A 27,897-nucleotide genomic window follows, 5' to 3' on the forward strand; every position below is an offset into this window, starting at 1 on the left:
CTGGGGGCCTCCTCCAGGTTTCCCACACAGGTACAGGAGCCCAACGACTTGGGCCATCTTCCACTGATTTCCCAGGCCATGCAGAGAGCTGGATTGGCAGTGGAGCAGCAGAGACTCAAACTGGCACCCACTTGGGATGCTGGCACTGCAGGTGATGGCTTTACCCACTACATCACAGCGCTGGCCCCTTGACAATTTGAAAACTTTAAATTTAAGACAGCAGAGTGCCCATAAACACATAAATTTTCCTTTGTTTGGGGTTGGCATTGTGGTACAGTGGGCTAAGCCACTCTTGTAACATGAGCATTTGTGTGCTGGTTCAAGTCTCAGTTGCTCTGCTTCCAATTCAGCTTCCTGCTAATCACCTGGAAAAGCATCGGAAGATGGCCCAGGTGCTTGGGTCCCTGCCACCCACGTGGAAGACCAAGATAGAATTCCAGTCTTTTGGCTTTGGCCTGACACAGTCCTATCCATTGCAGACATTTGGGGGGTAAACCAGTGGACTAAAGATCTCTCATTCTATCTCTCCCATTTCTGTCACTCTGAGTTTCAAATAAATAAAATAAATCTTTGAAAAAAAAAGTTTTTCCTTTGTTTAAGGACATTATGGGGCTGGTGCTGTGGCACAGTGGGCTAAGCCTCTGCCTGTGGCGCCAGAATCCCACAGGGGCACAGGTTTATGTCCTGGCTGCACCTCTTTCGATCCAGCTCTCTGCTATGGCTTGGAAAAGGAGTGGAAGACGGCCCAAGTGCTTGGCCCCTGCACCCATGTGGGAGACCCAGAAGAAGCTCCTGGCTCCTGGCTTCAGATTGATTCAGCTCCAGCTGTTGCAGTCACGTGGGGACTAAACCAGTAGATGAAAGACCTTTCTCTCTGTCTATCCCTCTGTAATTCTACCTCTCAAATAAATAAAATATTAAAAAGGAATTTGGAAGATAAATTGGAGTTCTTTATATAAAAATAAGAACTTTCCATCGCTAATTAAGCTGTTTGGGTGGAAAAGAGATTGGTTGGTGTGGGGGCTGGAGGTTCTTATTTTGTTCCATGGCAACCACAAGAAAGCCTGTTATTTAAAGTCACTACAGTAGATGATAGTGCGAGTGCTTGAGGCCCTGCTGAACATATGGAGACCTAGATGGAGTTCCCAGCTCCAGGTCTCAGCCTGGCCCAACCCCAGCTGTTGTAGCCTTTTGGGGGATAAATCAGTGTATGGGAGATCTTTCTCTATCTGCCTTTCAGATAAATTAAATTAACATTAAACACAACCACAACAAAGTGTGACTGAGACAGAGCCACGCCTATCGTCTGCACACCGTCCACAGCAGCTTCCAAGCTACAATGGCGGAGCTGAGGACTTGTAAACGGAAGCTGAGCAGCTCCCGATGCCTGAAACGTTTATGAACTGTCCCTTTGCAGTGCTGACTTCGACTCCGAAGCAGTACCAAACAGCAATTTTATTACTAGGACTAATTTTTAAGCAGTTAGAAGATTAATTCAGCCTCTTAGAAAATTAAGTGTGGGGCGGTATTGAGGCACAGTGGGTAACTTTTCCTTATAAGTTCTTGCTTTTGTTTTTTTAATTTCAGAGGTCAAGAAATGAGTGTGTGTGTGTAGAGCTGGAATAGGAGTAGGGAGACAGAGAGAGCGCTAACATGCTGATCACTCCCCAGATGCCTGGAATAACCAGGAGAGAGAGAGAGAGAAAAAACAAACAAACAAACAAAAAAGACAGAGAGCTCCCATCTGCTGATCACTCCCCAAATGGGCTGGGCTACAGCTGGGATCAGGAACACAACCTAGTTCTTCCACAGGGGTAGCAGGGAGGTATCACTGCTGCCTCCCAGGGTCTGCTCTGGCAGGAAGCTGGAATCGGGAGGTGGACACAGGAGTCGAACCTAGGTACTCCAGCATGGAATGTGCATGTCTGAACCGCTGGGCCTTAGGACTCTTTCAGCTCAGAATCCTACAGAAACTAATACACATCCCTCCTTGGATCCTTCCAATTCCAACGGTCCCTAAATGAGGAACCCAGAGGAATGCATCACCTAAAGATAGGAGCTATACCTACAACGCCTACACAGGCTTGGTCTCCCGCATAACTGGAATGCGCTCTGCTGCCAGAAGCCATTCCCACCAAGCAGAGGGGAAGGAGGTAGAAGAGAACAAAACCTCACTTCCTGGAGTGAGTGTTTAGCCTAACAGTTACGATGCCTGTGTACCACACTGGAGAAAATTCCTGGCTCCAACTCTGGTTCAATCTTCCTACTAATGCAGATCATGGGAGACAGCAGTGAAGGCTCAAGTAACTGGATTCCTGCTACCCACTGTGGAGACCTGGACTGCATTCCTGGCTCCTGGCTTCAACCACCTGGCCATTGCAGGCATTTGGGGAGTGAACCAGTGGATGGGAGTACTCTATTTCCATCTCTCAAAAAATAAATCAAAACAGCTCACTCCCCAACCACTTCCAACAGTTCAATACCTGGACTTCCCTAGAATCAGCTCTTCTAGAATTAAGAAGCATCTAAGGGGACAAGCATTTATTACAGCGGTTACGATACTCACATCCCATTTCAGAGTAGCTTGTTCAAGTCCTGGGTTTGCTTCTGAGTCCAGCTTCCTGCTAATGGGTACCCTGGGAGGCAGCAGGTGATGGCTCAAGTACCTGAGTCCCTGCCACCCACATGGGAGACCTGAACTGAGTTTCTAGCTTCCCACTCTGTCCTGACCCAGTCCCAGTCATAGGGAGCATTTGGAGAATGAGCCAGGGAATAAGAGTTCTCTCTCGCTCTCATTTCTCTCTAAAAGAGAGAGAGAAAGAAAGAAAGAGAAAGAAAAAAAGGAGGGAGGGAACAGCATCTAAGATTGTCCAAATCATCCCCAACTGATTACCTTCCCCTGCCTGCCCATTATCTCCCTCTTAATGGTGCTGGTTGCAGCTGCACAGTCCCAGAAGAGAAATGTTTCCCATTGCTGCTTCCTCTGCCCTCCAAGGTCCCAGTCCTGCCTGTTCAGGAAACCACAGCCTGCAATGCAGCCCTACTCGGTCCCTCCCTCCCTCCTTCCATGATCCCTACTCACCCTGCCCCTGCTCTGTCAATCACTCCTTCCGTTCCTCCTCTGTTCCCTCCCTCATTTCCTAACACACTCCTTCTTCACTTCCTCCTGACTGTCCTTTAACAAGCCTTTAGAGTATCTACCACATGTTGGGCACACCTAGCTCCAACACATTTCCTCCAAGTTTGCAACCATCTGACTTCTTATAAACCCTGTCTCTCCTGAGATACTGCCAACCTACCTCGAGGGTGGCATTGAGCTCATCCTTCTCTTTCATTCTGTCCTCATAAGCCAACAACAATGGAGACAGGTACTTTATATCCAACTGGAGAGAATGGAACAAAAGGTGATTACTATATTTCTTACACACACAATCAGCAATTTAAAAAAAAAGGCAAGAAAATATATTTATTTTGGAACAGTGTTTAATAGCCATGCATATATAGTCTAGAAAATATGAGGATGAAAGTGAATAATGTTTACTTACCAACCAGGGTGGTATAGGGCCCTTTGATGGGAGGCCTTCAATAGTTAAACTCTAAGAAGGAAGCACACATTGAAGACACATTAAGCTATACCTCCTCTGAAGTATCAGGTCTTACATATTAATCTACAATGGGCATCATCCACCTAAACGGATTAAAAAAACCCTTTTTCTGCAATGTTTGAGAGTAATTTATAAATACAAGGCCCCCTTTCCTCTAAATAGTGTATATTTCCTAAGAACAAAACTTTTCACTTACTTCACCATAGTGTTATCATAAAATCAAGAAACATTGCTCTAACACTGTTTTCTAACCTAGGGGACTATCTTCCAACTCACGTCATGGCACACAGGATTAGGCTGCTGCTCGCGACACCACCATTCCACATTCTGCAGTGCTTGCTACTCTGTGTCTAATACAGCTTCCTAACCAATGTGCCTGGGAAGGTTACAGATGATGGCCCAGGTACTAGGGCCCCACCACCCAGGAGGGAGACCACAATGGAGATCCCGGATCTTGACTTCCATCTGGCCCAGACCTGGCTGTTATGGCCACTTGGAGAGTAAACCAGCAGATGAAGATTTCTCTCTCTTGCTCTCACTTTGCTCTTACTTTCAAGTAAGCAATTTAATAATTGTGGGGAAAAAAAGAATCCACACTGGTTACACTTAGCTGTCCAGTCTTTTTCATCTTTTAAAATCTGAAACACATCTAGTAACATTTTATGGGATGCTGCACTTTTTGAGTATTTGGTGAGTGCCCGGATTTTGTTGTCCTCCTTTAAACGGTGCTGGCTTACTTTTCTCTGTGCAGGCACTTAAGTTACTAGTGGATGGGCTTGATGAATTGGAGGCTTGCTTTCTCCTCTGGTTATGGCGGTCTGGGTGATCTCTGCTGAAAGGCTAGGTTAGCTATACTACTGAAGTGTGGCCCTTCTGGGCTCCTTGCTCAACGGCACAGCATTCAACAAGGGCTCCATGACGTGGCTGGTCTCCCAGTGCCACGGGAGCTCCCAGCTCCCTGTTTGTTTTCTGCCCAGCCTCAGAGTTTCAACCTAAACATGTATAGGTTAGTATTTAACAAACACCTCCAAGCAATCTCCTGTGGGTTTCTACACTTCTCTCTCCCCAGAGCTCCTTTCTGGTAGCCTAGCCCTGCACATTCTAGTCTCCTCAGCCTCTCCAAGTCTATCCCGTGAACCAGCAAGATCGCTGTGCTGTTCGGGTTCATTGCCTCCGAGCAGAAAGCAGAGGTGATCACAGGCCCACCTATGCCCCTGCTCCCAGGAACTGCAGCCCAGGGCTGCCTGCAGCACGAGGCTGACACACTTCCCTACGGTCTGCCTAGTGCTTCAGTTGTTTATAGCAGGAGGGCAAATCTCACAGGCAAGCAATGGCCCTGACAGGATACTTTCTTGTTGAACAAAAACTTTCCAATGCGTTCACCTTAACATCTACCTCATCACTCATGCATTCAGTCAACATTGTAAACTCATTAAGTCCTTGCAGACATTGTGAAACGATCCTTGTTAAGGATTTTATGGACTAATTACAGAGATAAGTCTTCCAACATACATGAACATAAAACACAGGAAAGTGTACAGGGCAGCAAGCTATCAATCTCTTAAGACCAACACAACAAACAACAACAACAACAAACACCCTGCAATAGTTTAAGAGATATCACTTCCAGCTGTAGTGATCAGAGAAGACTCTCAAAGAGAATGTGGCATTTGCACAGGGCAGAAAAGGAGTGCCTGGGGCGGGTGGGCTGTCCCTGGGCCTGCTTGCACAGCACCCCATAGCCCTGCAGAAGGCTCGGACCTGGGAAGTCTGTTCCCTGAGAACAGGGCCTGAGGTTCTGGTTCTCTTGTACTCCTCACAGCATCTGAGCAGCTTGCTCAGCAAGTCTGTGCAATTGAATTCTGCAGTCATTCCCAAAAAGTAAGAACTCATTTGTTTGTTTTCTGAGTTTGTGCACTGACGAGCACCAACTGTAACCTTGAGAACAGGTCTGAGCATGGAGCAGCAGACAGACTTTTCGTCCGTTATACGTTTCTACATCAGCCCACTGTTTCATATGGAGTGTCTACTGGATGTGTTTGGGAAAGGAAGGCAGGCAACGGAATGATCCTCACAAAGACTATGCTTTGGATGCATCTATTTTTTATACCAGACTATAATAAACAAGAATGCCTGAGAGTTGAGAATCAATTCATCAGTAAGGGATAAAAGAAAACCCGAGAAGCTTGGTTTTTCATAATTGGAAACATTACCTCTTCCTTGGACAAATGCCTAAATTTTGTTTGATATCGACTCAGTTCTACATTCAAACGATGGATGGTCATTTTCAACCCGTCGTTTTCATCCACCAATTCTTGAGCTTGTTTCCTTAGATAAAGTAATTCAGGTTCAGCAACTTCCAAAAAAAATTAAGTTAATATTATAAGAAGTTAATGAAAATTTTATATAATTGCTAATCCTTTTAGGCTTGTATTGGCAGTGAAATGTGTGTGGTAAATAAAGTAACTAACATTGAATAGTTAATTGTTTTTAAAGTTTTTACATGTACAATAATGTAAAATAAAATTTTAAATTGAAAAGAAATAGCCATTGTGTCACATGATAGAAAAATGTATGCACTGGGGATCAGCACTGTGGTGTAGCAGATAAAGTAGCCACCTGCAGGGCCGGCATCCCATATGGGTGACGTTTCGAGGCAGGCTACTCCACTTCCGATCCAGCTCTCTGCTATGGCCTGGGAAAGCAGAAGATGGCCCAAGTCCTTGGGCCCCTGCACCCGTGTAGGAGACCCAGAAGAAACTCCTGGTTCCTGGCTTCAGATCAGTTCAGCTCTAGCCATTGCAGCCATTTGGGGAGCAAGCCAAAGGATGGAAGATTTCTCTCTACCTCTGCCTCTCTGTAATTCTGCCTTTAAAATAAATAAATAAATCTTTAAAAAAAAAAAAAAAAGGAGAAGAAAAAAAGAAAGAAAGGAAAAGAAAACAAAAGAAAAATATTTGCCTAGAAAAATCATGTGCTGTGGTGTAGTGGGTAAAGCTGCTGCCTACAGTGCCAGCCAGCATCCTATATGGGCACCGGTTTGAGTCCCGGCTGCTCCACTTCTCATCCAGCTCTCTGCTATGGCCTGGGAAAGCAGTGTAGGATGGCCTGGGTCCTTGGGCCCCTGCACCTGCGTGGGAGACCAGGAGGAAGCTCCTGGCTCCTGGCTCTGGATGGGCACAGCTCCAGCCATTGCTGCCATTTGGGGAGTGAACCAGCGGATGGAAGACCTCTCTCTCTGCCTCTGCCTCTTTGTGACTCTATCTTTCAAATAAATGAGTCTTTAAAAATAATGGAAATTTTAGAACTTATAATCTTCCCAAATAGCATTGTCCTATTAGAAAAAATAATAGTAAACAGATCCCACAGGGTAACAGCACAAATAACAGTAGGTATCTAGAAATAAATGTGCCTAAGACAAGAAAGATGCAGGGTCTACATGAAGAAAACTTAGGTCATAATATTAGTCTTACAGACATATTAAAAAAAATTGGTGAATATTTTATATAAGCTTAGAGTTAAAAAATGATTTAACACCAAGGTATAAAGTAACAAAAGAAAAAATCCTATAGATTTAGTTGTATTATCATTAAACTAATAAAATATTACATATGTTGACAAATGACTAAAATCTTCAGTATATAAAAAGTTCCCACAAATCAATAAGAAAAACCTGAAGTATATAAATTTAAAGGTAGAAAGTTTATGAAAGAGAAAGAAAATGACCTGTAAGGATATGAAAAAAATTCAAACTCATCAATAATAAAAGAAATACAAACTAAAATATAATTTCTTTCTCTTTGTGTCTATCAAATTAGCAAGGAAAATGCTGGTTAATATGTGGTAAAAGAGACACTTTTATATGATGCTCACAGGGATAAAAACTGACATGAGATACATGTAAGACATTATGCTGGGAAGGGCATTTAGAACAGCAGTTAACACGCCACTTGGGATGCCTGCATCTCATATCAGAGTTTCTGGTTCAAGACCTAGGTCCTCTGCTTCCAACCTAGCTTCCTGCTAATATGCACCTGGGAGGCAGGCATGGGTTAAGTTAACATGATGGGTTAAGTATTTGGGTCCCTGCCACTCCTGCCACCCACACGGGAGACCCAGATTGTGTTCTGGAGGCTCCCGGCTTCATCCTGGTTCAGCCCCAGCTTATGGTATGGGCATTTGGCAAGTGAACCAATGGACAGAAGATTTCTCTGTGTGTCTCATTCTCACTTTCCAGTCAAATTATTAAAATAATATATATATTTTTTTTGACAGGGAGAGTGGATAGTGAGAGAGAGAGAGAGACAGAGAGAAAGGTCTTCCTTTTTGCCGTTGGTTCACCCTCCAATGGCCGCTGCGGCCGGCGCATCTCGCTGATCCGAAGCCAGGAGCCAGGTGCTTCTCCTGGTCTCCCATGGGGTGCAGGGCCCAAGCACTTGGGCCATCCTCCACTGCCTTCCCGGGCCATAGCAGAGAGCTGGCCTGGAAGAGGGGCAACCGGGATAGAATCCGGCGCCCCAACCGGGACTAGAACCCAGTGTGCCAGCGCCGCAAAGTGGAGGATTAGCCTGTTAAGCCACGGTGCCGGCCAAAATAATAATTTTTTAAAATGTTTAAAAGGTACTATGCCAAGCATCAAGTTCCAAGAGAAGTATCAGAATTTCTTTAGCTAAACAATAGTAATGACATAGCAGATGAAACCAAACTTCAAAAAGCATAATATTAATGAAAGAATCTTCAGTATCACATATAAAATAACAATATGTACAACGTACAATGTCAACACGGCAAGAATACAAGGAGTGAAGTGTTACGTATTCCTTAGCAATGGAACAACCGCGCGCCTGGCTCACCTCCCTGAGAGGACGCTTTCTCGGCTTCCTGCAGCGCACAGCTGTCGTCTTCCAGCCTCTTGCATTTTAAATGCAGTTCTCTCATCGCTTCTTTCATTACATGCAGTTCAAGGATAAGTTCTTGATTTTTATTGATCAGGAGCAAATTTTCTTCGCTTAATTCCTTGAACTTTTCTCGGGCTTTTTTTTTACATATCTGACATGCTCCACCAGTTATATCTGAGATGGGATGAGAGAAAGCTTTAACATATTAATTGCTACTTATACCTCTCCATCATAATCTCCTAAGGTTTCATTGCACAAACCATGTGAGCATCTACTTCCTACCAGGCCTGGTGCTGTGGTCTTCTGTCCCTGGAAAGCGAATGGCTGCCCAGGAAAAGGCATGTGCATGGCCGCAAGAGAGATGGCAGAAGGGAGCTGAAAGCAAGCCCTGTGCTTTGTGAGACAGCGTGGAGGCTTCATCTGCAGGTCACCAGGAGTCAGAAAGGGTTTGAGGTGACACCTGAAGGTCAATCGAGCACCTAATGCGCCCCACCCCCACCTGAGAAGGAATCCTGAGACTCGCTATCACACATGCAGGATCCCAGAGCGGGGAGGGTGCTGAGGCCGCACTGCCACGGGAGAGGCAAGGTCCTACACAGGTGTGGGCTGGCAGGGAGCTGGGTGGGAGCACGTGCACAGCGTCCCTTTACTACGCTGTAGGAGCTAGCCCCTTGGGCATGCTGCTGTGCTTGCAGACCTTATCAGCCAGCCTTGTGGTGACTGCAACTTTATGGGTGGAAAGTGGGGCCGGTTGGGCTGCCAGGTGGGCAGTGTCCTTCTGAGGGTGAGAGGGAGGTCGGAATGGAAAGGTGAGACTCAATATGGTGTCACTATGGCTTGCTGTCACACAGGCAGAGGTGTGAAAACTGGAACAATGGATCGCAATGAGATCCAACTGAGAGGCTCCAAGGGTCAGCACTAGAGTGGAGACAGAGAGGAAAGGAAGTATGACAGAAGGTCAGCAGAAAAAACCTGACAGGGATCAGGACTAGGTTGGTGTGGGAAGTAAGGGGGGGAGCAATTCAAGAATGACCACTGTCAAGATAAAAATTATAGGAGGGGGCCAGCGCTGTGGCGTAGCGGGTAAAGCCGTGCCTGCAGTGCCGGCATCCCATACGGATGCCAGTTCAAGTCCCAGCTGCTCCACTTCCTGTCCAGCTCTCTGCTGCGGCCTGGGAAAGCAGAAGATGGCCCAAGTCCTTGGGCCCCCGCACTGGCATGGGAAGACCTAGAGGAAGCTCCTGGCAGCTAGCTTCAGATCAGCGCAGCTCCAGCCATTGCAGCCAATTGGGGAGTAATCCAGCGATGGAAGATTTCTCTTTCTGCTTCTTCTCTCTCTTTCAAATAAATAAATAAATCTTTTAAAAAAACTATAGGAGGCCACTGTTTTGGACTAACCCCTATAGTATGAGCAGACTAAACATGAAAGTGGGGTTACTCAACTGAGCAAGCTGTTACCTGACCTCAGGGAGGAGAAAGAGACAATAACCAGATTTCTCAAATAGGCCTGACAATCTCTAATCCTTATGAAAAGCAGCCCGACCTTAACTAATCAGTTAACTTTCCTATTGTTCTGTCTCCCTGGCCCTGCCTTCCAAGGATAGTAACTTGTAATTGTTTCTGCTTTCTTCAGTCCTCTCTGTCCATAAAGCCAAACTTTTCTGCTCAGCTCACTGGAACCCTCATTCTATTTTTTTACACTTGATCTTAGCCAAAAGGCCGAGAAGCGATCTATTTCTTTAGAATGAAGTATTGCCCCATTCTCCAATCATTAATACAGCCAATTAAGATTTTTAGTTGATAATGCACACCATGGGATGCAGTGATGATGGCTTAAGTGATTGGATTCCTGCCAACCATAAGGGAGATCTGGATTGAGTTCCTGACTCCTGGCTGTTGCCCCAGTTCAGCCCTGGCTGGCCCTTGTAGGCATTTGGAGAGTGAACAAAAAGCCTCAGGAAAAGACTCAAGAAAAAAACTGCAGAGGAGGCGCTTCCGGATCTTGTGGATGGGACACGGAGGACTTGCAGGGAGCCCACCGCGTAGAGAGCCGACCAGGACGGACCGAGCGGCAGGAGAGGAGCCAGAGCCACAGATTCTCGCCAGCGCGGGAACCGAGGAGGGTAAGACAGAGACCTCAGAAACCCGAAAAACTGGGGGGAGGGAAAAGAGGCCTCTCCCTTCACTCACCAAGCAAAACAAAGAGCACCGCGATTTTACATATGTAAAGCGCAGCCAAACTCAGTAACTTTAGCGAAACTGGAGAACACATTGAGGGCTAGGTAAACTCTGTGTGTGGTCCCAGGGGTAGATCAAACGAATACTCACAGAGGCCAGATTTCAACTACCCTCAACTCCACTCCCAACTGAGTCAAAAAAAAAAAAAAAAGAGAGAGAGAAAGCGAGCCAGCAAGGAGCAAGAGAGTGAGCAATCTGGGACGCTCTTTACACAGCCTTAAACCTGAAGAGTTTACCTGAAGCACAGCTCTCTGGCCACACCCATCACAGCCCCTAAGGCTCCAACAAAGCAGTCAGCTCACTTAGGGGAATAGTATAACGAGAAAAAAAAAAAACACCACAGCAAATAAAAAAAAACCACCATAAATTATCTCCAACATGACAAACAACAAACATAGAAGCCGAGGTAACAAGAGCAACACTATGACGCCCCCTAGTGAACAAGGCACGCCAATGCAAGATTATGAAGAGGAAGAGATAGAGGGAATGCAAGAAGCAGATCTCAAAAAATTGATAAGAACATTAAGAAGTTCTCAAAAACAAATTCTTGAACTACAGAAATCCTTAATGGACAAGATAGAAAATCTCTCCCGTGAAAATGAAATATTAAGGAGGAATCAAAATGAAATGAAACAACTAGTAGAAAAGGAAATTGAGATAGTGAGAAAAAACCACAATGAAATGAAGAACTCAATAGATCAAATGACAAACACATTAGAGAGCCTTAAAAACAGAATGGGCGAAGCAGAAGAGAGAATTTCGGAATTAGAAGACAGAGAACAGGAAAGGAAACAGTCAAATCAAAGAAAAGAAGAAATCAGAAATCTAAAAAATACTGTCAGGAACCTACAGGATACTATTAAAAAACCCAACATTCGGGTTCTAGGAGTTCCTGAAGGCATGGAAAGGGAGAAAGGGTTAGAAGGCCTTTTTAGTGAGATACTAGCAGAAAATTTCCCAGGTTTGGAGAAGGACAGACATCCTAGTACAGGAAGCCCATAGAACCCCTAATAAACATGACCAAAAGAGAACCTCACCACGACATGTTGTAATCAAACTCACCACAGTGAAACACAAAGAAAAGATCCTAAAATGTGCAAGAGAGAAACGTCAGATTACTCTCAGAGGATCTCCAATTAGACTCACAGCTGACTTCTCATCAGAAACCCTACAAGCCAGGAGAGAATGGCGAGATATAGCCCAGGTACTAAGAGAGAAAAACTGCCAGCCCAGAATATTATATCCTGCAAAGCTCTCATTTGTGAATGAAGGTGAAATAAAGACCTTTCACAGCAAACAGAAATTGAAAGAATTTGTCGCCACTCGTCCTGCCCTGCAAAAGATGCTTAAAGATGTGTTGCATACAGAAACACAGAAACACGGTAACCAATATGAAGGAAGGTAAAGGAAGGAAACCTCACAGCAAAAGACCACAAGAATCTCAAACCAGATATTAGAAAATATCTTTGGCAAATGGCAGGGCAAAGTTACTCCTTCTCAATAGTCACATTGAATGTTAATGGCTTGAACTGTCCAGTTAAAAGACACCGATTGGCTGACTGGGTTAAGGAACAAAACCCATCTTTTTGCTGCTTACAAGAAACTCATCTTTCCAACAATGATCCATACAGACTGAAAGTGAAAGGCTGGAAAAAGATATACCATGCCAACAGAAATGAAAAAAGAGCGGGCGTAGCCATCTTAATATCAGACAACATAAACTTTACCACAAAAACTGTCAGGAGAGACAAAGAGGGGCACTATTTAATGATTAAGGGATCCATTCAACAGGAAGATATAAGGATTGTCAATTTATATGCACCTAATCACAGGGCACCAGCTTATTTAAAAGACTTGTTAAGGGACTTAAAGGGAGACTTAGACCCCAATACAATAGTACTGGGGGACTTCAATACTCCACTCTCAGAGATAGACAGATCAACAGGACAGAAGATCAACAAGGAGGCAGCAGATTTAAATGACACTATAGCCCAAATGGATCTAACAGATATCTACAGAACATTTCATCCTACATCTAAGGACTTTACATTCTTCTCAGCAGTGCATGGAACCTTCTCTAGGATTGACCACATACTAGGCCATAAAGCAAGTCTCAGCAAATTCAAGAGAATTAGAATCATACCATGCAACTTCTCAGACCACAAAGGAATGAAATTGGAAATTAGCAACTCGGGAATCCCCAGAGCACGTTCGAACACATGGAGATTGAACAACATGCTCCTGAATGAACAATGGGTCATAGAAGAAATTAAAAGAGAAATCAAAAACTTTCTGGAAGTAAATGAGGATAACAGCACAACATACCAAAACCTATGGGATACAACAAAAGCAGTATTAAGAGGAAAGTTTATATCAATAGGTGCCTACATCAAGAAATTGGAGAGACACCAAATAGATGAGCTTTCAAGTCACCTCAAGGATCTAGAAAATCTGCAGCAAACCAAACCCAAACCCAGTAGAAGAAGGGAAATAATTAAAATCAAAGAAGAAATCAACAGGATTGAATCAAAAAAAACATTACAAAAAATCAGCCAAACAAGGAGCTGGTTCTTTGAAAAAATAAACAAAATTGACACCCCATTGGCCCAACTAACTAAAAAAAGAAGAGAAAAGACCCAAATCAATAGGATCAGAGATGAAAATGGAAACGTAACAACAGACACCACAGAAATAAAAAGAATCATCAGAAATTACTACAAGGACTTGTATGCCAGCAAACAGGGAAATCTATCAGAAATGGACAGATTCTTGGACACATACAACCTACCTAAATTGAGCCAGGAAGACATAGAAAACCTAAACAGACCCATAACTGACACAGAAATTGAAACAGTAATAAAGGCCCTCCCAACAAAGAAAAGCCCAGGACCAGATGGATTCACTGCTGAGTTCTACCAGACATTTAGAGAAGAACTAACTCCAATTCTTCTCAAACTATTCAGAACAATCGAAAAAGAGGGAATCCTCCCAAATTCTTTCTATGAAGCCAGCATCACCTTAATTCCTAAGCCGGAGAAAGATGCAGCATTGAAAGAGAATTACAGACCAATATCCCTGATGAACATAGATGCAAAAATCCTCAATAAAATTCTGGCCAATAGAATGCAACAACACATCAGAAAGATCATCCACCCAGACCAAGTGGGATTTATCCCTGGTATGCAAGGATGGTTCAACGTCTGCAAAACAATCAACGTAATACACTACATTAACAAACTGCAGAAGAAAAACCATATGATTCTCTCAATAGACGCAGAGAAAGCATTTGATAAAATACAACACCCTTTCATGATGAAAACTCTAAGCAAACTGGGTATGGAAGGAACATTCCTCAATACAATCAAAGCAATATATGAAAAACCCACGGCCAACATCCTATTGAATGGAGAAAAGTTGGAAACATTTCCGCTGAGATCTGGTACCAGACAGGGATGCCCACTCTCACCACTGCTATTCAATATAGTTCTGGAAGTTTTAGCCAGAGCTATTAGGCAAGAAAAAGAAATTAAAGGGATACAAATCGGGAAGGAAGAACTCAAACTATCCCTCTTTGCAGACGATATGATTCTTTATTTAGGGGACCCAAAGAACTCTACTAAGAGACTACTGGAACTCATTGAAGAGTTTGGCAAAGTAGCAGGATATAAAATCAATCCACAAAAATCAAGAGCCTTTGTATACACAGGCAATGCCACGGCTGAGGAAGAACTTCTAAGATCTATCCCATTCACAATAGCTACAAAAACAATCAAATACCTTGGAATAAACTTAACCAAGGACGTCAAAGATCTCTACGATGAAAACTACAAAACCTTAAAGAAAGAAATAGAAGAGGATACCAAAAAATGGAGAAATCTTCCATGCTCATGGATTGGAAGAATCAATATCATCAAAATGTCTATTCTCCCAAGAGCAATTTATACATTCAATGCAATACCAATCAAGATACCGAAGACATTCTTCTCAGATCTGGAAAAAATAATGCTGAAATTCATATGGAGACACAGAAGACCTCGAATAGCCAAAGCAATCTTGTACAACAAAAACAAAGCCGGAGGCATCACAATCCCAGATTTCAGGGCATACTACAGGGCAGTTGTTATCAAAACAGCATGGTACTGGTACAGAAACAGATGGATAGACCAATGGAACAGAATAGAAACACCAGAAATCAATCCAAACACTGACAGCCAACTTATATTTGATCAAAGATCCAAAACTAATCCCTGGAATAAGGACAGTCTATTCAATAAATGGTGCTGGGAAAATTGGATTTCCATGTGCAGAAGCTTGAAGCAAGACCCATACCTTTCACCTTACACAAAAATTCACTCAACGTGGATTAAAGACTTAAATCTACGACCAGAAACCATCAAATTATTAGAGAGCATTGGAGAAACCCTGCAAGATATAGGTACAGGCAAAGACTTCTTGGAAAAGACTCCAGGAGCACAGGCAGTCAAAACCAAAATTAACATTTGGGATTGCATCAAATTGAGAAGTTTCTGTACTTCAAAAGAAACAGTCAGGAAAGTGAAGAGGCAACCGACAGAATGGGAAAAAATATTTGCAAACTATACTACAGATAAAGGGTTGATAACCAGAATCTACATAGAAATCAAGAAAAACCACAACAACGGAACAAACAACCCACTGAAGAGATGGGCCAAGGACCTCAATAGTCATTTTTCAAAAGAGGAAATCCAAATGGCCAACAGACACATGAAAAAATGTTCAAGATCACTAGCAATCAGAGAAATGCAAATCAAAACCACAATGAGGTTTCACCTCACCCCGGTGAGAATGGCTCACATTCAGAAATCTACCAACAATAGATGCTGGAGAGGATGTGGGGAAAAAGGGACACTAACCCACTGTTGGTGGGAATGCAAACTGGTTAGGCCACTATGGAAGTCAGTCTGGAGATTCCTCAGAAACCTGAACATAACCCTACCATACAACCCAGCCATCCCACTCCTTGGAATTTACCCAAAGGAAATTAATTTGGCTAATAAAAAAAGCCATCTGCACATTAATGTTTATTGCAGCCCAATTCACAATAGCTAAGACCTGGAACCAACCCAAATGCCCATCAACAGTAGACTGGATAAAGAAATTATGGGACATGTACTCCATAGAATACTATACAGCAGTAAGGAACAATGAAACCCAGTCATTTGCAACAAGATGGAGGGATCTGGAAAACATCATGCTGAGTGAATTAAGCCAGTCCCAAAGAGACAAATTCCATTTGTTTTCCCTGATCGGCGACAATTGAGCACCAAAGGGGAAACCTGTTGAAGTGAAATGGACACTATAAGAAACAACGACCTGATCAGCTTTTGTCCTGACTATAGATATACAATGTAATACTTTATCCTTTTTAGTATTTGTTGTTGTTGTTGTTGTTCTAGTACTATTGGTTGAACTCTGTAATTAACACACAATTATTCTTAGGTGTTTAAATTTTAACTGAAAAGTGATCCCTGTTAAATCTCAGAGTGGGAAAAGAGAGGGAGGAGATGCACAGTTTGGGACATGCACAATTAGTCTTGCCCCAAAGGATGGAGTTAGTAATGTGCCAGGGGATTCTAATACAATCCCATCAAGGTGGCATGTACCAATGCCATCTCACTAGTCCAAGTGATCAATTTCAGTTCACATTCGATGGCATGGATAGGTCTAAGAAACAAAGGGATCACACAAACAAGTGTCTGCTAATACTAACTGATAGAATCAAAAAGGGAGAGAAAAATCCAGCATGGGAAGTGGGATACACAGCAGACTCATAGAATGGCAGATGTCCTAAACAACACTCTGGCCTCAGAATCAGCCCTTAAGGCATTCGGATCTGGCTGAAGAGCCCATGAGAGCATTGTAGGCATGGAGAGCCAAGATACCATGGAAAAGAAAAAAAGAAGAAGACCTAAATGAAAGATCTCTGTGAGTGAGATCCCAGTGGAAAGAACGGGGCCATCAAAGAAGGAGGTACCCTTCTCTGAAGGGAGGAGAGAACTTCCACTTTGACTGTGACCCTATCGGAATAAGATCAAAGTCAGCGAACCCTAAAGGCTTCCATAGCCCTGGCAACTCATGTCTAGAGCCTAGGGAGATTACTGACGCCATGAACAAGAGTGTCAAATTGTTAAGTCAGCAACAGGAGTCACTGTGTACTTACATCCCATGTGGGATCTGTCCTTAATGTGTTGTCTAATGTGCAGTAATGCTATAACTAGTACTGAAACAGTATTTTTACACTTGGTGTTTCTGCGTGGGTACAAACTGATGAGATCTTTACTAATTATATACTGAAGTGATCTTCTGTATATAAAGATAATTGGAAATGAAAAAAAAAAAAAAACCCTGGTGTTAAATTGGAAATGGCATAGAAAATTAATTAATTGTTAAAAAAATAATATGTAGGATCTCTGCCTTTAATGTGCTGTACACTCTTATTTAATGCTATAACTAGTACTCCAACAGTATTTTTTTTTTTTTTCAATCTGTGTTGCTATATGGGGGCAAACTGTTGAAATCGTTACCTAATTTCCACTAAACTGATCTTTTGTATATAAAGAGAATTGAAAATGAATCATGATGTGATTGGAAGGGGAGAGGGAGCGGGAAAGGGGAGGGTTGGGGGTGGGAGGGAAGTTTTGGGAGGGGGAAGCCATTGTAACCCATGAGCTGTACTATGGAAATTTATATTCATTAAATAAAAGTTAAAAAAAAAAAAAGATTTTTAGTTAAAGGTGTTGTAATTTGGTCCTTTGACACTGACCCTGACAAGGAACACAAAGTGAAGGAGAAGAGTGGGGATGGAAGGGAGAGGAGCAGGCAACTCGGGTTACGATGTGGGCCCAGAGCTCCAAGGGCAACCTCAGCTGGAGAGAGTCAGTGAGGAGCTGTCAGCACCAGAAGAGAAACAGAGTCAGAAAGGATTTGAACAAGGAATTGATGCTATTGCACACTCTGGAAGGCAGCTGCTGATGGCCTAAGTACTTGGGTCCCCACCATCCACTTGGGAGACCCAGAATGAGTTCTGGGCTCCTGACTTTAGCCTGGCTTCACCCCAGCTCTTGTTGGTATTTGGGAAGTGAACTATCTCTCTCTGCCTTTCAAATAAATTAAAAACAAAATTAAGAGGCCAGTGTTGTGGCACAGTGGGTTAAACTGCCACCTGCAGTGCTGGCATCCCATATGCAAGTGAGTTTGAGTCCCAGCTGTTCCACTTCCAATCCAGCTCCCTGCTAATGCACCTGGGAAAGCAGCAGAAGATGGCACAAGTACTTGGGCCCCTGCACCCCGGTGGGAGTCTCGGATGAAGTTCCTGGCCTGGCTCCTGGCTATGGCCTGGCCAAGCTCTGGCCACTGGGGCCATTTGGGGAGTGAACCAATGATGGAAGACTTCTCTCTCTGACTCTGCCTCTCTCTGTGTGTAACTCTGCCTTTCAAATAAATAAATAAATAAATAAATAAATCCTTTAAAAAATTTTAAAAGTAGGAATAGCAATAAAAGTTGGAGGACAACAGAGATAGGTATTCTATGGAGAGACACTCATTCTAAATATGGAGTAAAATAGTTAGCTGTGCAGGAGGTCATAAACCACATGGCCCTGCCCTCTGCAATTCTATCCTATTTGTCTGTCAGACCCTTTCCAAGGATACCCAATTTTCATCTGGGACCTGAGGAAGGGCTGCCAAGTAAAAATGCATATTAAGCTCCACGTGAAATTTCAGGGAGGTGTCACAAACTCCCGGGTGATGACACTACCTCATAAAAGAAGGCACTGGAACGTGCTTGCTCTCTTCCAAAGAGAGAAGGTGTTGAGGGTGTTCCTTCTCTACTTCCTCTCCCTCATCCTCTTCTCTCTTTGGCCCACTCTAACTACGCCTGTGTGTGTGTTTGCTTTCTTACCTTCTGAATAAACTTTATCACCTTGTGCACTATATATGTGCCTGTGCTTGAAATACTTTTTAAGTAAGAGCTAAGGACCTAGATTAATAAAATTAAACCCTACTTCTCCCACATCAAAAGGAGGGCACACCTCCCAGTAGAGGTAGAGGCAGATGTCCCGTGAACAGACAAGAGTGGGAGAGCTGGGGGCTTCAGAGAGCCTCTCCTGACCCAACATACATACACCCAGTCCCTAGAACACGAAAGGACAGGCTAAGAAATGGGTAATCCCACAGTTACACTGGACACAAGAACGGAACCACAAGGAATTCCAGAGGGAAAACAGAGGAGATTAGATTGAAGACAAAGCCACGGCCTACAAAGTACAAGAGGTGAGTCACAAAAAGGGGAGTGGTTGCAGGGATACACCTTGACCTGGTAGGAGCAGTGACACCACACAGCCTGCAAAGAGCTGAGGCAGGGCTAGTTACAGCACAAGAGCAGAAGTAGCAAGGGAATCACCTCCCTGGGCCGGGCAGCACCAGTAAAATGTGGGCCCCTCCCCGGGCAGGACATTCAGAATCTGAGGTCAGAGACGCAAGGTAGGTCAGGGGTCTGTAGAAGCCCAGGAGGAAGAGAGGGATCCCACATCGCCTGGCTGATTGTACATCCTGCCCCTGCCTGTCAGTCACAGGAGACAAGCTGCACACCTGGCAGTCTGGCTGGTCTCCCCTCTCCAAGCAGCCTGTAGTGGACACACAACATCCTAGACAGGCCTCTAGGGACCAGGATGTGCCTACACCATAAAGCATCAAGTAACTGAGCCAAGAGATGCACCAAAGTCAAACAAGAAAGGAAAGAGGGGCTGCAGCCCAGACAGTAACACCGGAATGAGTGTAGTAGGATTCTCAGAGATACAAGTCAGTATCGCACCAGAGTCAACATTTTGATTAATAACATAAATTCAAGTCATGGGCTAGACAGCAGAATACCTGTAACATAGAATGGACCTAACTTATGGACCAGAAGCCAGAGTTCTGGCGGTCTCCCAGAGTATGGCCCTAAAGATGTTAAGACAGAGGGTGAAAATCACTCCAATCTGACCTGGAGGATGAACGGTGGGGGTATAGACAGGGTTTGGGTTTGTCTCTCAAAGGCTCACGTGACAGAGGCGTGGTCCCCAGTGTGATCATATGAAAAGGTGGTGGGGCCTTTAAGTGGTGAAGGGGGGGGGGATGGCTGTCGTCCTTGGAAGCGATCAAGAGAATTCCTACAGGAGCCCCGGGCAGCTCCTGCGAGAGCGAGCTGTTACAGAAGAGTGAGCCTGACCGCAGAAGCCCTCTGATGTCCTGTTTCACCGTGTGATTCCTCTCACACATGTCCCCCGCTCCCACTCCCTCACATGCTGCCTGCCACATAGCCCTGACCAGAGGTTGAACAAAGCAGGCCACTTGACTTTAGACTGTTATCCTCCAAAACTATGAGCTAAATCAGCCTCTTTGCTTTATGCGTGATCCAGGCTCAGGTATTCAGGTATCCCACATGGGATGCCGGTTCATGTGTCAGAGGCTCCGCTTGTGATCCGGGTCCCTACTAATGGCCTGGGGAAAGCAGTGGAAGATGGCCCAACTGTTTGGGCCTCCGCCACCCACGTGGGAGACTCAGATGAAGCTCCTGCTTCGTCCTGGCCATTAAGGCCATCTGAGGAGTGAACCAGAGGATGGAAGATATTTCTATTTCTCCCTCTCTCTGTAACTCTTTCAAATAAATAAATCTTTAAAAAAAAAAAAAAAGTAAGCTCTTCAATCATAACAACATTCAAAAGGCCAATACCTGGGGAGGGTGAAAGCTTTTCACACAACGACACCTCTTCATCCTAGGAAGGAAAAACGCAAGAGTATGAACACAGAGCTTCCCACCTCCCAAAAGTGGACACGGGCAACTGGGACGTCACTCTTCAGGTGTTATCAGCACACCTCCCCCTTCATTTTGCCTCCTGTGGTTTGGTGTGTTTTTGTTTTTGTTTTTGCTTTAGAAACTTGAGTGTCCAATGTTTTTTTGCTTTTGTTTTTGAGAGCCCAACAGAGAACTCCCACCTGCTGATTCACACCCCAGACACCAGCATCAGCTGGGACTGAGTTGGGCTGAAGCTGGGAGCCAGGAATGGAATCTGGATCTCCTCCAGGGTTGTCAGGAACCCAATCACTTGAGTTACGGCCACTATGTTCCATGGTCTGCAGTAGCAGGAAGCTGGAGTCAGGCATCAAACCCATGCATCTTAACCACCAGGCCAGATTCCCATACCTCTACTGCTTTATATAAGTGACTCAAACCTGCAGGGTCTTTCTTCCTGGTGGGTTCTCTGAGGCAGCGAGGGAAGTCCTATCTGCACCCTCCACCTGCCTTTTTGCCTGTGAGTTCAGTGACTGGGTCCTTTCACACAGTCATAGGAGCAACAGGCCATCCGTTTACTTTCCAAAACATGTGAGAGGAGGCCCTTGGCCTAGCAGTTAAGACACCCACATCCCACCATCAGAATACCTGGGTTCAGTGCCTGGATCCAGCTCCTAACTCCAACTCCCACTGACACGGACCCTGGGAGGCAGCAGTGGCTCAAGTAAGTGGGTTCCCGCTACACATGTGACCTGGACTGAGTTCCCAACTCCCAGCCTCATCCTGGCCCGGCCCAGCCCAGCCTGTTGCAGGCATGTGTAGAGGGAACTAGCAGATGGGATCTCCCTCTCGATTGCTCTCTCTGCTGCTAAAACAAACAAACAAACAAACAAAGCGCATGATATGGCTCAAACGCAGAGCAGAGATGCGCAAGGCAGACGCCAAATGGGCCATTTCACATTTTTGCCATGTGCAAAAAGGACCCCACCAAATGCAGTGAGGCAAGTTTTAAAAATGCTGACAAAAGAATATAAAAAACCTTGCTTCTCAATCCACACTTAGAGGAAGAGGAAGCCTTTAAACTTTTGTTGATTTTTCCATTACACATTAGTATTACAGGAAGCTTAAAATTTCTGCTGAAAAAGCAGATAAGTGTATAAGTTCTACTAGAAATGTTCAATTTTTAAATTAGTATGACATCACATTATTAAAAACTTAAATTGCAACTATTTCCATGTTTTCAAGGTAGTTACTGTGTATTCATTCTAGAAATTATGTGATTTTAAACCTTTCAGTACTTTGCTTTCATTATTAAAGTATGGAAAACAAAAGTTTCCTCGTTGACTTAAAAGTATTTAAAAGAAACATTCAAGAAGAAAGGACACTTAAGGGAAGATTTTCTTCCCCCCACAATCATAGGAGATGCTTAAAAATTATGGAGGAAATTCTATCTACTGAGAATATCAGGTTTTTTAAAAATCTTACCTTTAAATTTAGAACCACATGTGTATCATCTGAGTAAGAAAAAAAGGAAAAAAACTTTTAAAAGCAGATAAATCAGACAGCTCAGAAGACTTAAATCACAGAAACTCAGCTTCTGCACCAAGGAGGACATGGGTGTGGCGAGCGGGGAACGGGTGAGGCAGGGAGCCTGCCTCTGCTTTGCCCATGGCTCTTCACAATGCTTGTTCACGTGCACCTCTGGTGGCACACGTGATTGTGGAACCAAGGCCAAACGTCACCGGGAACCCTGAGTCCTTGCCGTGCTGGGCCCCTCCCCCTGTGCTCGCCACACATCCACCTACTGTTGTTCAGATGGGCTCAGGCTGACTCCTCTCATGGCTCTGCTTAGAAGTAGCATCCAACTGGGCCAGAAAAATAGGATGGGATTTCAAAGAGTTCATGGAAAATGAATTAAAGTCTATTGCAGTGCAAAAAAAGAAAGAAAAATCTGAAATCCACATAGTTGTGTTTCTTTTTTTTTTTTTTTTTTTTGACAGGCAGAGTGGACAGTGAGAGAGAGAGAGAGACAGAGAGAAAGGTCTTCCTTTGCCATTGGTTCACCCCCCAAGTGGCTGCTACAGCTGGCGCGCTGTGCCGATCTGAAGCCAGGAGCCAGGTGTTTCCCCCTGGTCTCCCATGCGGGTGCAGGGCCCAAGGACTTGGGCCATCCTCCACTGCCTTCCCGGGCCACAGCAGAGAGCTGGACTGGAAGAGGAACAACCGGGACAGAATCCGGCGCCCCAACCGGGACTAGAACCTGGTGTGCCGGCGCCACAGGTGGAGGATTAGCCTGGTGAGCAGCGGCGCCAGCCCATAGTTGTGTTTCTTAAAAAAATTTTTTTTAAAGATTCCTTTATTTATTTGGAAGTCAGAGTCACAAAGGGAGAGAGATAGATCCCACACCCACTGGTTCACTCCCCAAACAGTCACAACGGCTGGGGCTGTGCCAGGCCAAAGGCAGGAGCCAGCAGCTTCTTCTGGGTCTCCCACAGGGTGCAGGGGCCCAAGCCCTTTGGCCATCTTCAACTGCTTTCCCAGGCCATAGCAGAGAGCTGGATTGAAGCACCTGGGACACTGAACTGATGCCCATATGGGATGTCAGTGTCACAGACAGAAGTTTTACCAGCTATGCCATAATGACGGCCCAAAACAATTTTTTTTAATAATACTTTTCATTTAACTTTTGGAAGTCCCCTCATCATTGTTCCTTGAAAAAAACTGCTCAAATGATGAAGGTGATGTATACTCTGTTGCACTGAAATGCTGGACGTGACTTTAACTTTCTACTGTTAGCTTACAAAGCATAATAACTGGCTGAAAATACATTAGAAACCAATGTACCAAATACAAAGGGCACAATCTCTACAGAATTCACAAAACAGGGGTTGGCACTGTGGTGTAGCAGGTAAAGCTGCCGCCTGCAGTGCCAGCATCCCATATGGACGCCAGTTTGAGTCCCAGCTGCTCCACTTCCAATCCAGCTCTCCGCTAAGGCCTGGGAAAGCAGTAGGAGATGGCCCAAGTCCTTGGGACCCTGCACCTGCATGGGTGACCTGGAAGAAGCTCCTGGCTTTGGATTGGTGCAGCTCTGGCCATTGCAGCCAATTGGGGAGTGAACCAGTAGACAGAAGACTCTCTCTCTCTCTCTCTCTCTGCCTCTTCTTCTCTCTCTGTAACTCTGCCTTTCAAATAAATAAATCTTTTTTAAAAATTCACAAAAAAAGCAAAAATGATTAAAGACACATGAAAATTCTAAATCTACTTCCTTATTTGTTACAATTACCAAGAGTTGAACAGTTAATCATTAAAGAGCTTTTTTTGTTTTGTTTTTACTAAAATATGATTTTTTTAAAGACTCATTTATTGGGGCACCACTTGCAGCGCCAGCATCCCATATGGACTCTGGTTGGAGTCCCATCTGCTCCACTTCTGATCCAGCACTCTGCTACCACCTGGGAAGGCAGCAGAAGATGGCCCAAGTTCTTGAGCCCCTGAACCAGCATGGGAGACCTGGAGCAGACTCCAGGCTCCTGGCTTTGGATCGGCTCAACTCCAGCTGTTGAAGCCATTTGGGGAATGAAACAGCATATAGAAGACCTCTCTCTCTCGCTGCCTCTGCCTCTGTAACTCTTTCAAATAAATAAACAAATCTTAAAAAAAAAAAAAAAAATTGGACCAGCACTGTGGCACAGTGGGTTAAAGCCCCAGCCTGCAGTGCCCACATCCCATATGGGAGCTTATTTGGCTTGTTTGGGTCTCAGCTGCTCCACTTTTGATCCAGCTCTCTGCTATCGCCTGGCAAAGCAGTGGAAGACGGCCCAAGTCCTTGAAGACCTCTCTCTCTCTCTCTCTCTCTCTCTCTCTCTCTGCTTCTGCCTCTCTGTAACTCTGCCTTTCAAATACATAAATAAATCCTTAAAAATAAAAGATTTGAAAGGCACAGTGACAGTAGAGAGGGAGAAACAGACAGAGACAGAGAGAGCTCTCCCATTCTCTGCTTCACTCTCCAAATGGCCACAACCACCAAGGCTGGGCCAGGCTGAAGCTAGGAGCCCAAAACTGCATCCAAGTCTCTCATGTGGGTGGCAGGGGCCCAAGTACTTAGACCATCTTCCTCTGCTTTCCCAGGTGCATTAGCAGAGAGCTGGATCAGAAGCAGAGCAGCTGGGACTCGACCCAGTGCCCACATGGGATAACGGTGTCCTAAGTGGCATCTAACCTGCTGCGGTGCCACCATGCCAGCCCTGATGAACTGCTTTTAAGCAAACTGTTATCAGGTCAAATGTCCCGGGACAACTTAGACTGTCAACTGGTAAAACCCTACCCTTTTCTTCCACATCCAGCACAGTGAAACCTCCTCTCCTTGCCGCCTTCTCTAAGGCAAACAACACTAACTGCTCCCCTGGTCTTTGTGCCCACCTCCACTCCTTGGTGTTCCAGAGAACAGTCCGCTGAACATACCCTCCTCCACTATTGGAATGTGGGGGGAAGAGCCTATGGCTCTGTCATCTCTGATACACAGTAGGGACGCTAAATAATTTCTGATGAGTGAACATTTCAAGTGATAAATAATACATTCACATCCTTAAAATAAATAACATCCTTAAAACAGTTTTGATACCATCCCCTACAATGCTACATTGGGTCTTATTGCTTCTATAAATTTAATGGAGTTTTCTAGGTCCTCTTTAAATTCTTCACAAAATAGAGTGGTGCCAATATGGAAATAAATTAAGAAGAAAGAGAAAATGCTGAGGCTGGTGCTGTGGTGCAGTGGGGTAAGCATCAGTCTGCAGCACCAGCATCCCATAAGGGTGCCGGTTCAATTCCTGACTGCTCCACTTCTGATCCAGCTCCCCACTAATGCGCCTGGGAAAGAAGTGGAGGATGGCCAAGTCCTTGGGCCACTACATCCATGTCGGAGACCTAGAAGAAGCTCCTGGCTTCAGATCGGCTCAGCTCTGACCATTGCAGCCAATTGGGGAGTGAACCAGCAGATGGAGGACCACTCTCTCTCTGTCTCTACCCCTCTCTGTAACTCTTTTTCAAATAAATAAAAATAAATCTTTTAAAAAAAATTGAGAGAAAATTCTGGCAGTTCCAGAAGCTGGGTGATAAGCAGGTGGGAGTTCATTCCAGTCTTCTCTCTACTTTTGTCCATGTTCAAAATTATAATAAACGGTTTAAAAGGAAAATTCAAATATTTTCCCCAAGAAACTAATAATTTCTCTAGTATCTTAGTTATCACTTATCAGAAAAAGAATATGATGGAAATCAAAGCTACGCTTTCCATCACCCAAGTTCTCTTTGGTATGGTGCGTCTGTGCTGCTCCTTTGACTGATGTACACATTTCTTCCCCATTTCCTTATTTCATCCGTCACAGATTTCCACAGTCTTCCCTTCTGCAATGCTATCATGGGCTAGGAGTACACACAATTAAAACAACACAAGTCTTCCACATGGGCATCCTATTGCAAAGATTATCATGCTAGGGACCGTCCCAACCTTTACAGAAATACATTCCTGTTGTCAAAAGTTTTAATGGGGGTGGGCACTGTGACACAGGTTAAGCCACCCTTGGGATGCCTGGTCCCACACTGGAGTGCTGATTCAAGTCCCAGCTACTCTGCTTCCAATCTAGCTCTGTATTCATGTGCCAAGACAGAGTGGATGAAGACTAAGGGAAGGCACTGGGATACACACGTGTCATTCCACTTATCCTTACTGTAACCTGACAAGAGAGACCGTCCCAGACGGTGTCGAAGAAGGGTGCAGTCACTTCACTATGCTTCTTGTCACCCGGAAATGACAGAGGGGAAAACTGGAACACTGAGAGCCACAGAAAGGTTCCTGACATGTTGTCTGTGGATCACCCACATCAGACTCCCCAGGCACTTGCTGCAAAGACAGCTGAGGGCCTGGCCCGGGGCCACAGAATTAGAATTTGACATATGGAGATTTTCCACCAGTGACCAGAGCCTTTCAATGCCTTCCACAAACCAAGGACCACTGCAAGAGCTGCAATCCCGCACAGCCAGCACCTGTGCTCCAAGCTCATGTTTCAGGATCCACCTGTCACTGCCTGCTTGTTACAACATTTTATCCCTGCCAGAGGCATCAGACGCTTCATCGGTAGAGGGCGCTGGAGAGACACAGGAGAGAAGAATTTGCCTCAGGATTAGACTTCTTTTCCCTGTGCTTTTTTTTTTTTTTTTTTTTTTTTTTTGGTGGCCAGCAACCGCAGCAGCTGCCCATGGGTGGCTTCCCTTGACACACCCTACCTGAGAGGACAGCACCTTAACTGCCTGTGGCAGGCCATGGCTACCCTCTCTCCAACAAGGTCTGGACACCAGCTCTGGGTAAGGCTCTCCCGGGTTTCTCTCCTCTCAGAGACTGCATCAGCAGCCTAGGGAGCAGCTGCTGGTGCTGCGTTCTTGAGTGTTCTCTTTACCTCTCAGTAGGCAATCCTGCTGTAATCAATAATTCTTTATTGGAGGAGGCTTCACAAAGTTCAAAGACATGAATGGCTGACACAGGGATTAGTCGCCACTGGAACGCCCTCATCCCTCATCAGAGTGCCTGGTTGGACTCCTGGCTCCTCTGCTTCTGATCCAGCTTCCTGCTAATGTGTGCCTGCCCTCTGGGAGGCAGCGGAACACGGCCCAAGTCCTTGGGTATCTGTCATCCATGTGGGAGACCTGGATGGACTTCCAGGCTCCTAGCACTGGCCTGGCCCAGTCCTGGCTGTTGCAAGTATCTGGGGAGTAAATGGGCAGATGAAGATGTGTCTCTGCCTCTCTTTCAAATAAAATTAAAATAAATATTCTTTAAAAATCCACAGAAAACTGAATTAAAAGATAAGTTTATTTTGGTGCAATAAAGTTAAAATCCTTGTGAGTTTTAGCCTAACGTCCAGTTTTCATGAACTTTTTGAAGATTTCCTACATTAAATTTTCTCTCTTTAGTTACTTTTGAGTTCTGTCTCTTGACTGGATCCTGATTTATAGGTGACACATCAGGCCACCTAGCAGAGATGTCATAAAACAGAGGGGGGCCGGTGCTGTGGTGTAGTGGGTAAAACCCCACCTGCAGTGTCGGCATCCTATATGCTGGTTCTAGTCCTGCTGCTCCACTTCTGATCCAGCTCTCTGCTATGGCCTAAGAAAGCAGTGGAAGATGGCCCAAGTCCTTGGGCCCCTGCACCCGCATGGGAGACAAAGAGGCTCCTGGCTTTGGATCAGCGCAGCTCCAGCCATTGTGGCCAATTGGAAATGGACCAGCGGATGGAAGACCTCTCTCTCTCTGCCTCTCCTCTCTCTGTATAACTCTTTCAAATAAATA

General features: G+C 44.8%; 1 protein-coding gene across 1 annotated transcript in view; it reads right to left on the bottom strand.

Annotated features, from left to right (window-relative positions):
• Positions 1–3,169: 3,169 nt before the first annotated feature.
• The window catches only part of LOC133754620 (centrosomal protein of 89 kDa-like), a 59,627-nt gene continuing 34,899 nt past the window's right edge, over positions 3,170–27,897 (bottom strand). Inside the window, exons 8-13 of the mRNA XM_062185041.1 lie at positions 22,038–22,066; positions 20,493–20,535; positions 8,459–8,677; positions 5,819–5,961; positions 3,546–3,596; positions 3,170–3,383 (exon numbers count right to left, since the gene is read on the bottom strand). Of these exons, the coding sequence (XP_062041025.1) occupies positions 3,198–3,383; positions 3,546–3,596; positions 5,819–5,961; positions 8,459–8,677; positions 20,493–20,535; positions 22,038–22,066 (671 nt within the window). The 3' untranslated portion in view covers positions 3,170–3,197. The remainder of the gene's footprint in view (positions 3,384–3,545; positions 3,597–5,818; positions 5,962–8,458; positions 8,678–20,492; positions 20,536–22,037; positions 22,067–27,897) is intronic.

Source organism: Lepus europaeus, unplaced genomic scaffold, assembly GCF_033115175.1.
Source record: "Lepus europaeus isolate LE1 unplaced genomic scaffold, mLepTim1.pri SCAFFOLD_247, whole genome shotgun sequence".
In the NCBI taxonomy this organism is placed as follows: Eukaryota; Metazoa; Chordata; class Mammalia; order Lagomorpha; family Leporidae; genus Lepus; species Lepus europaeus.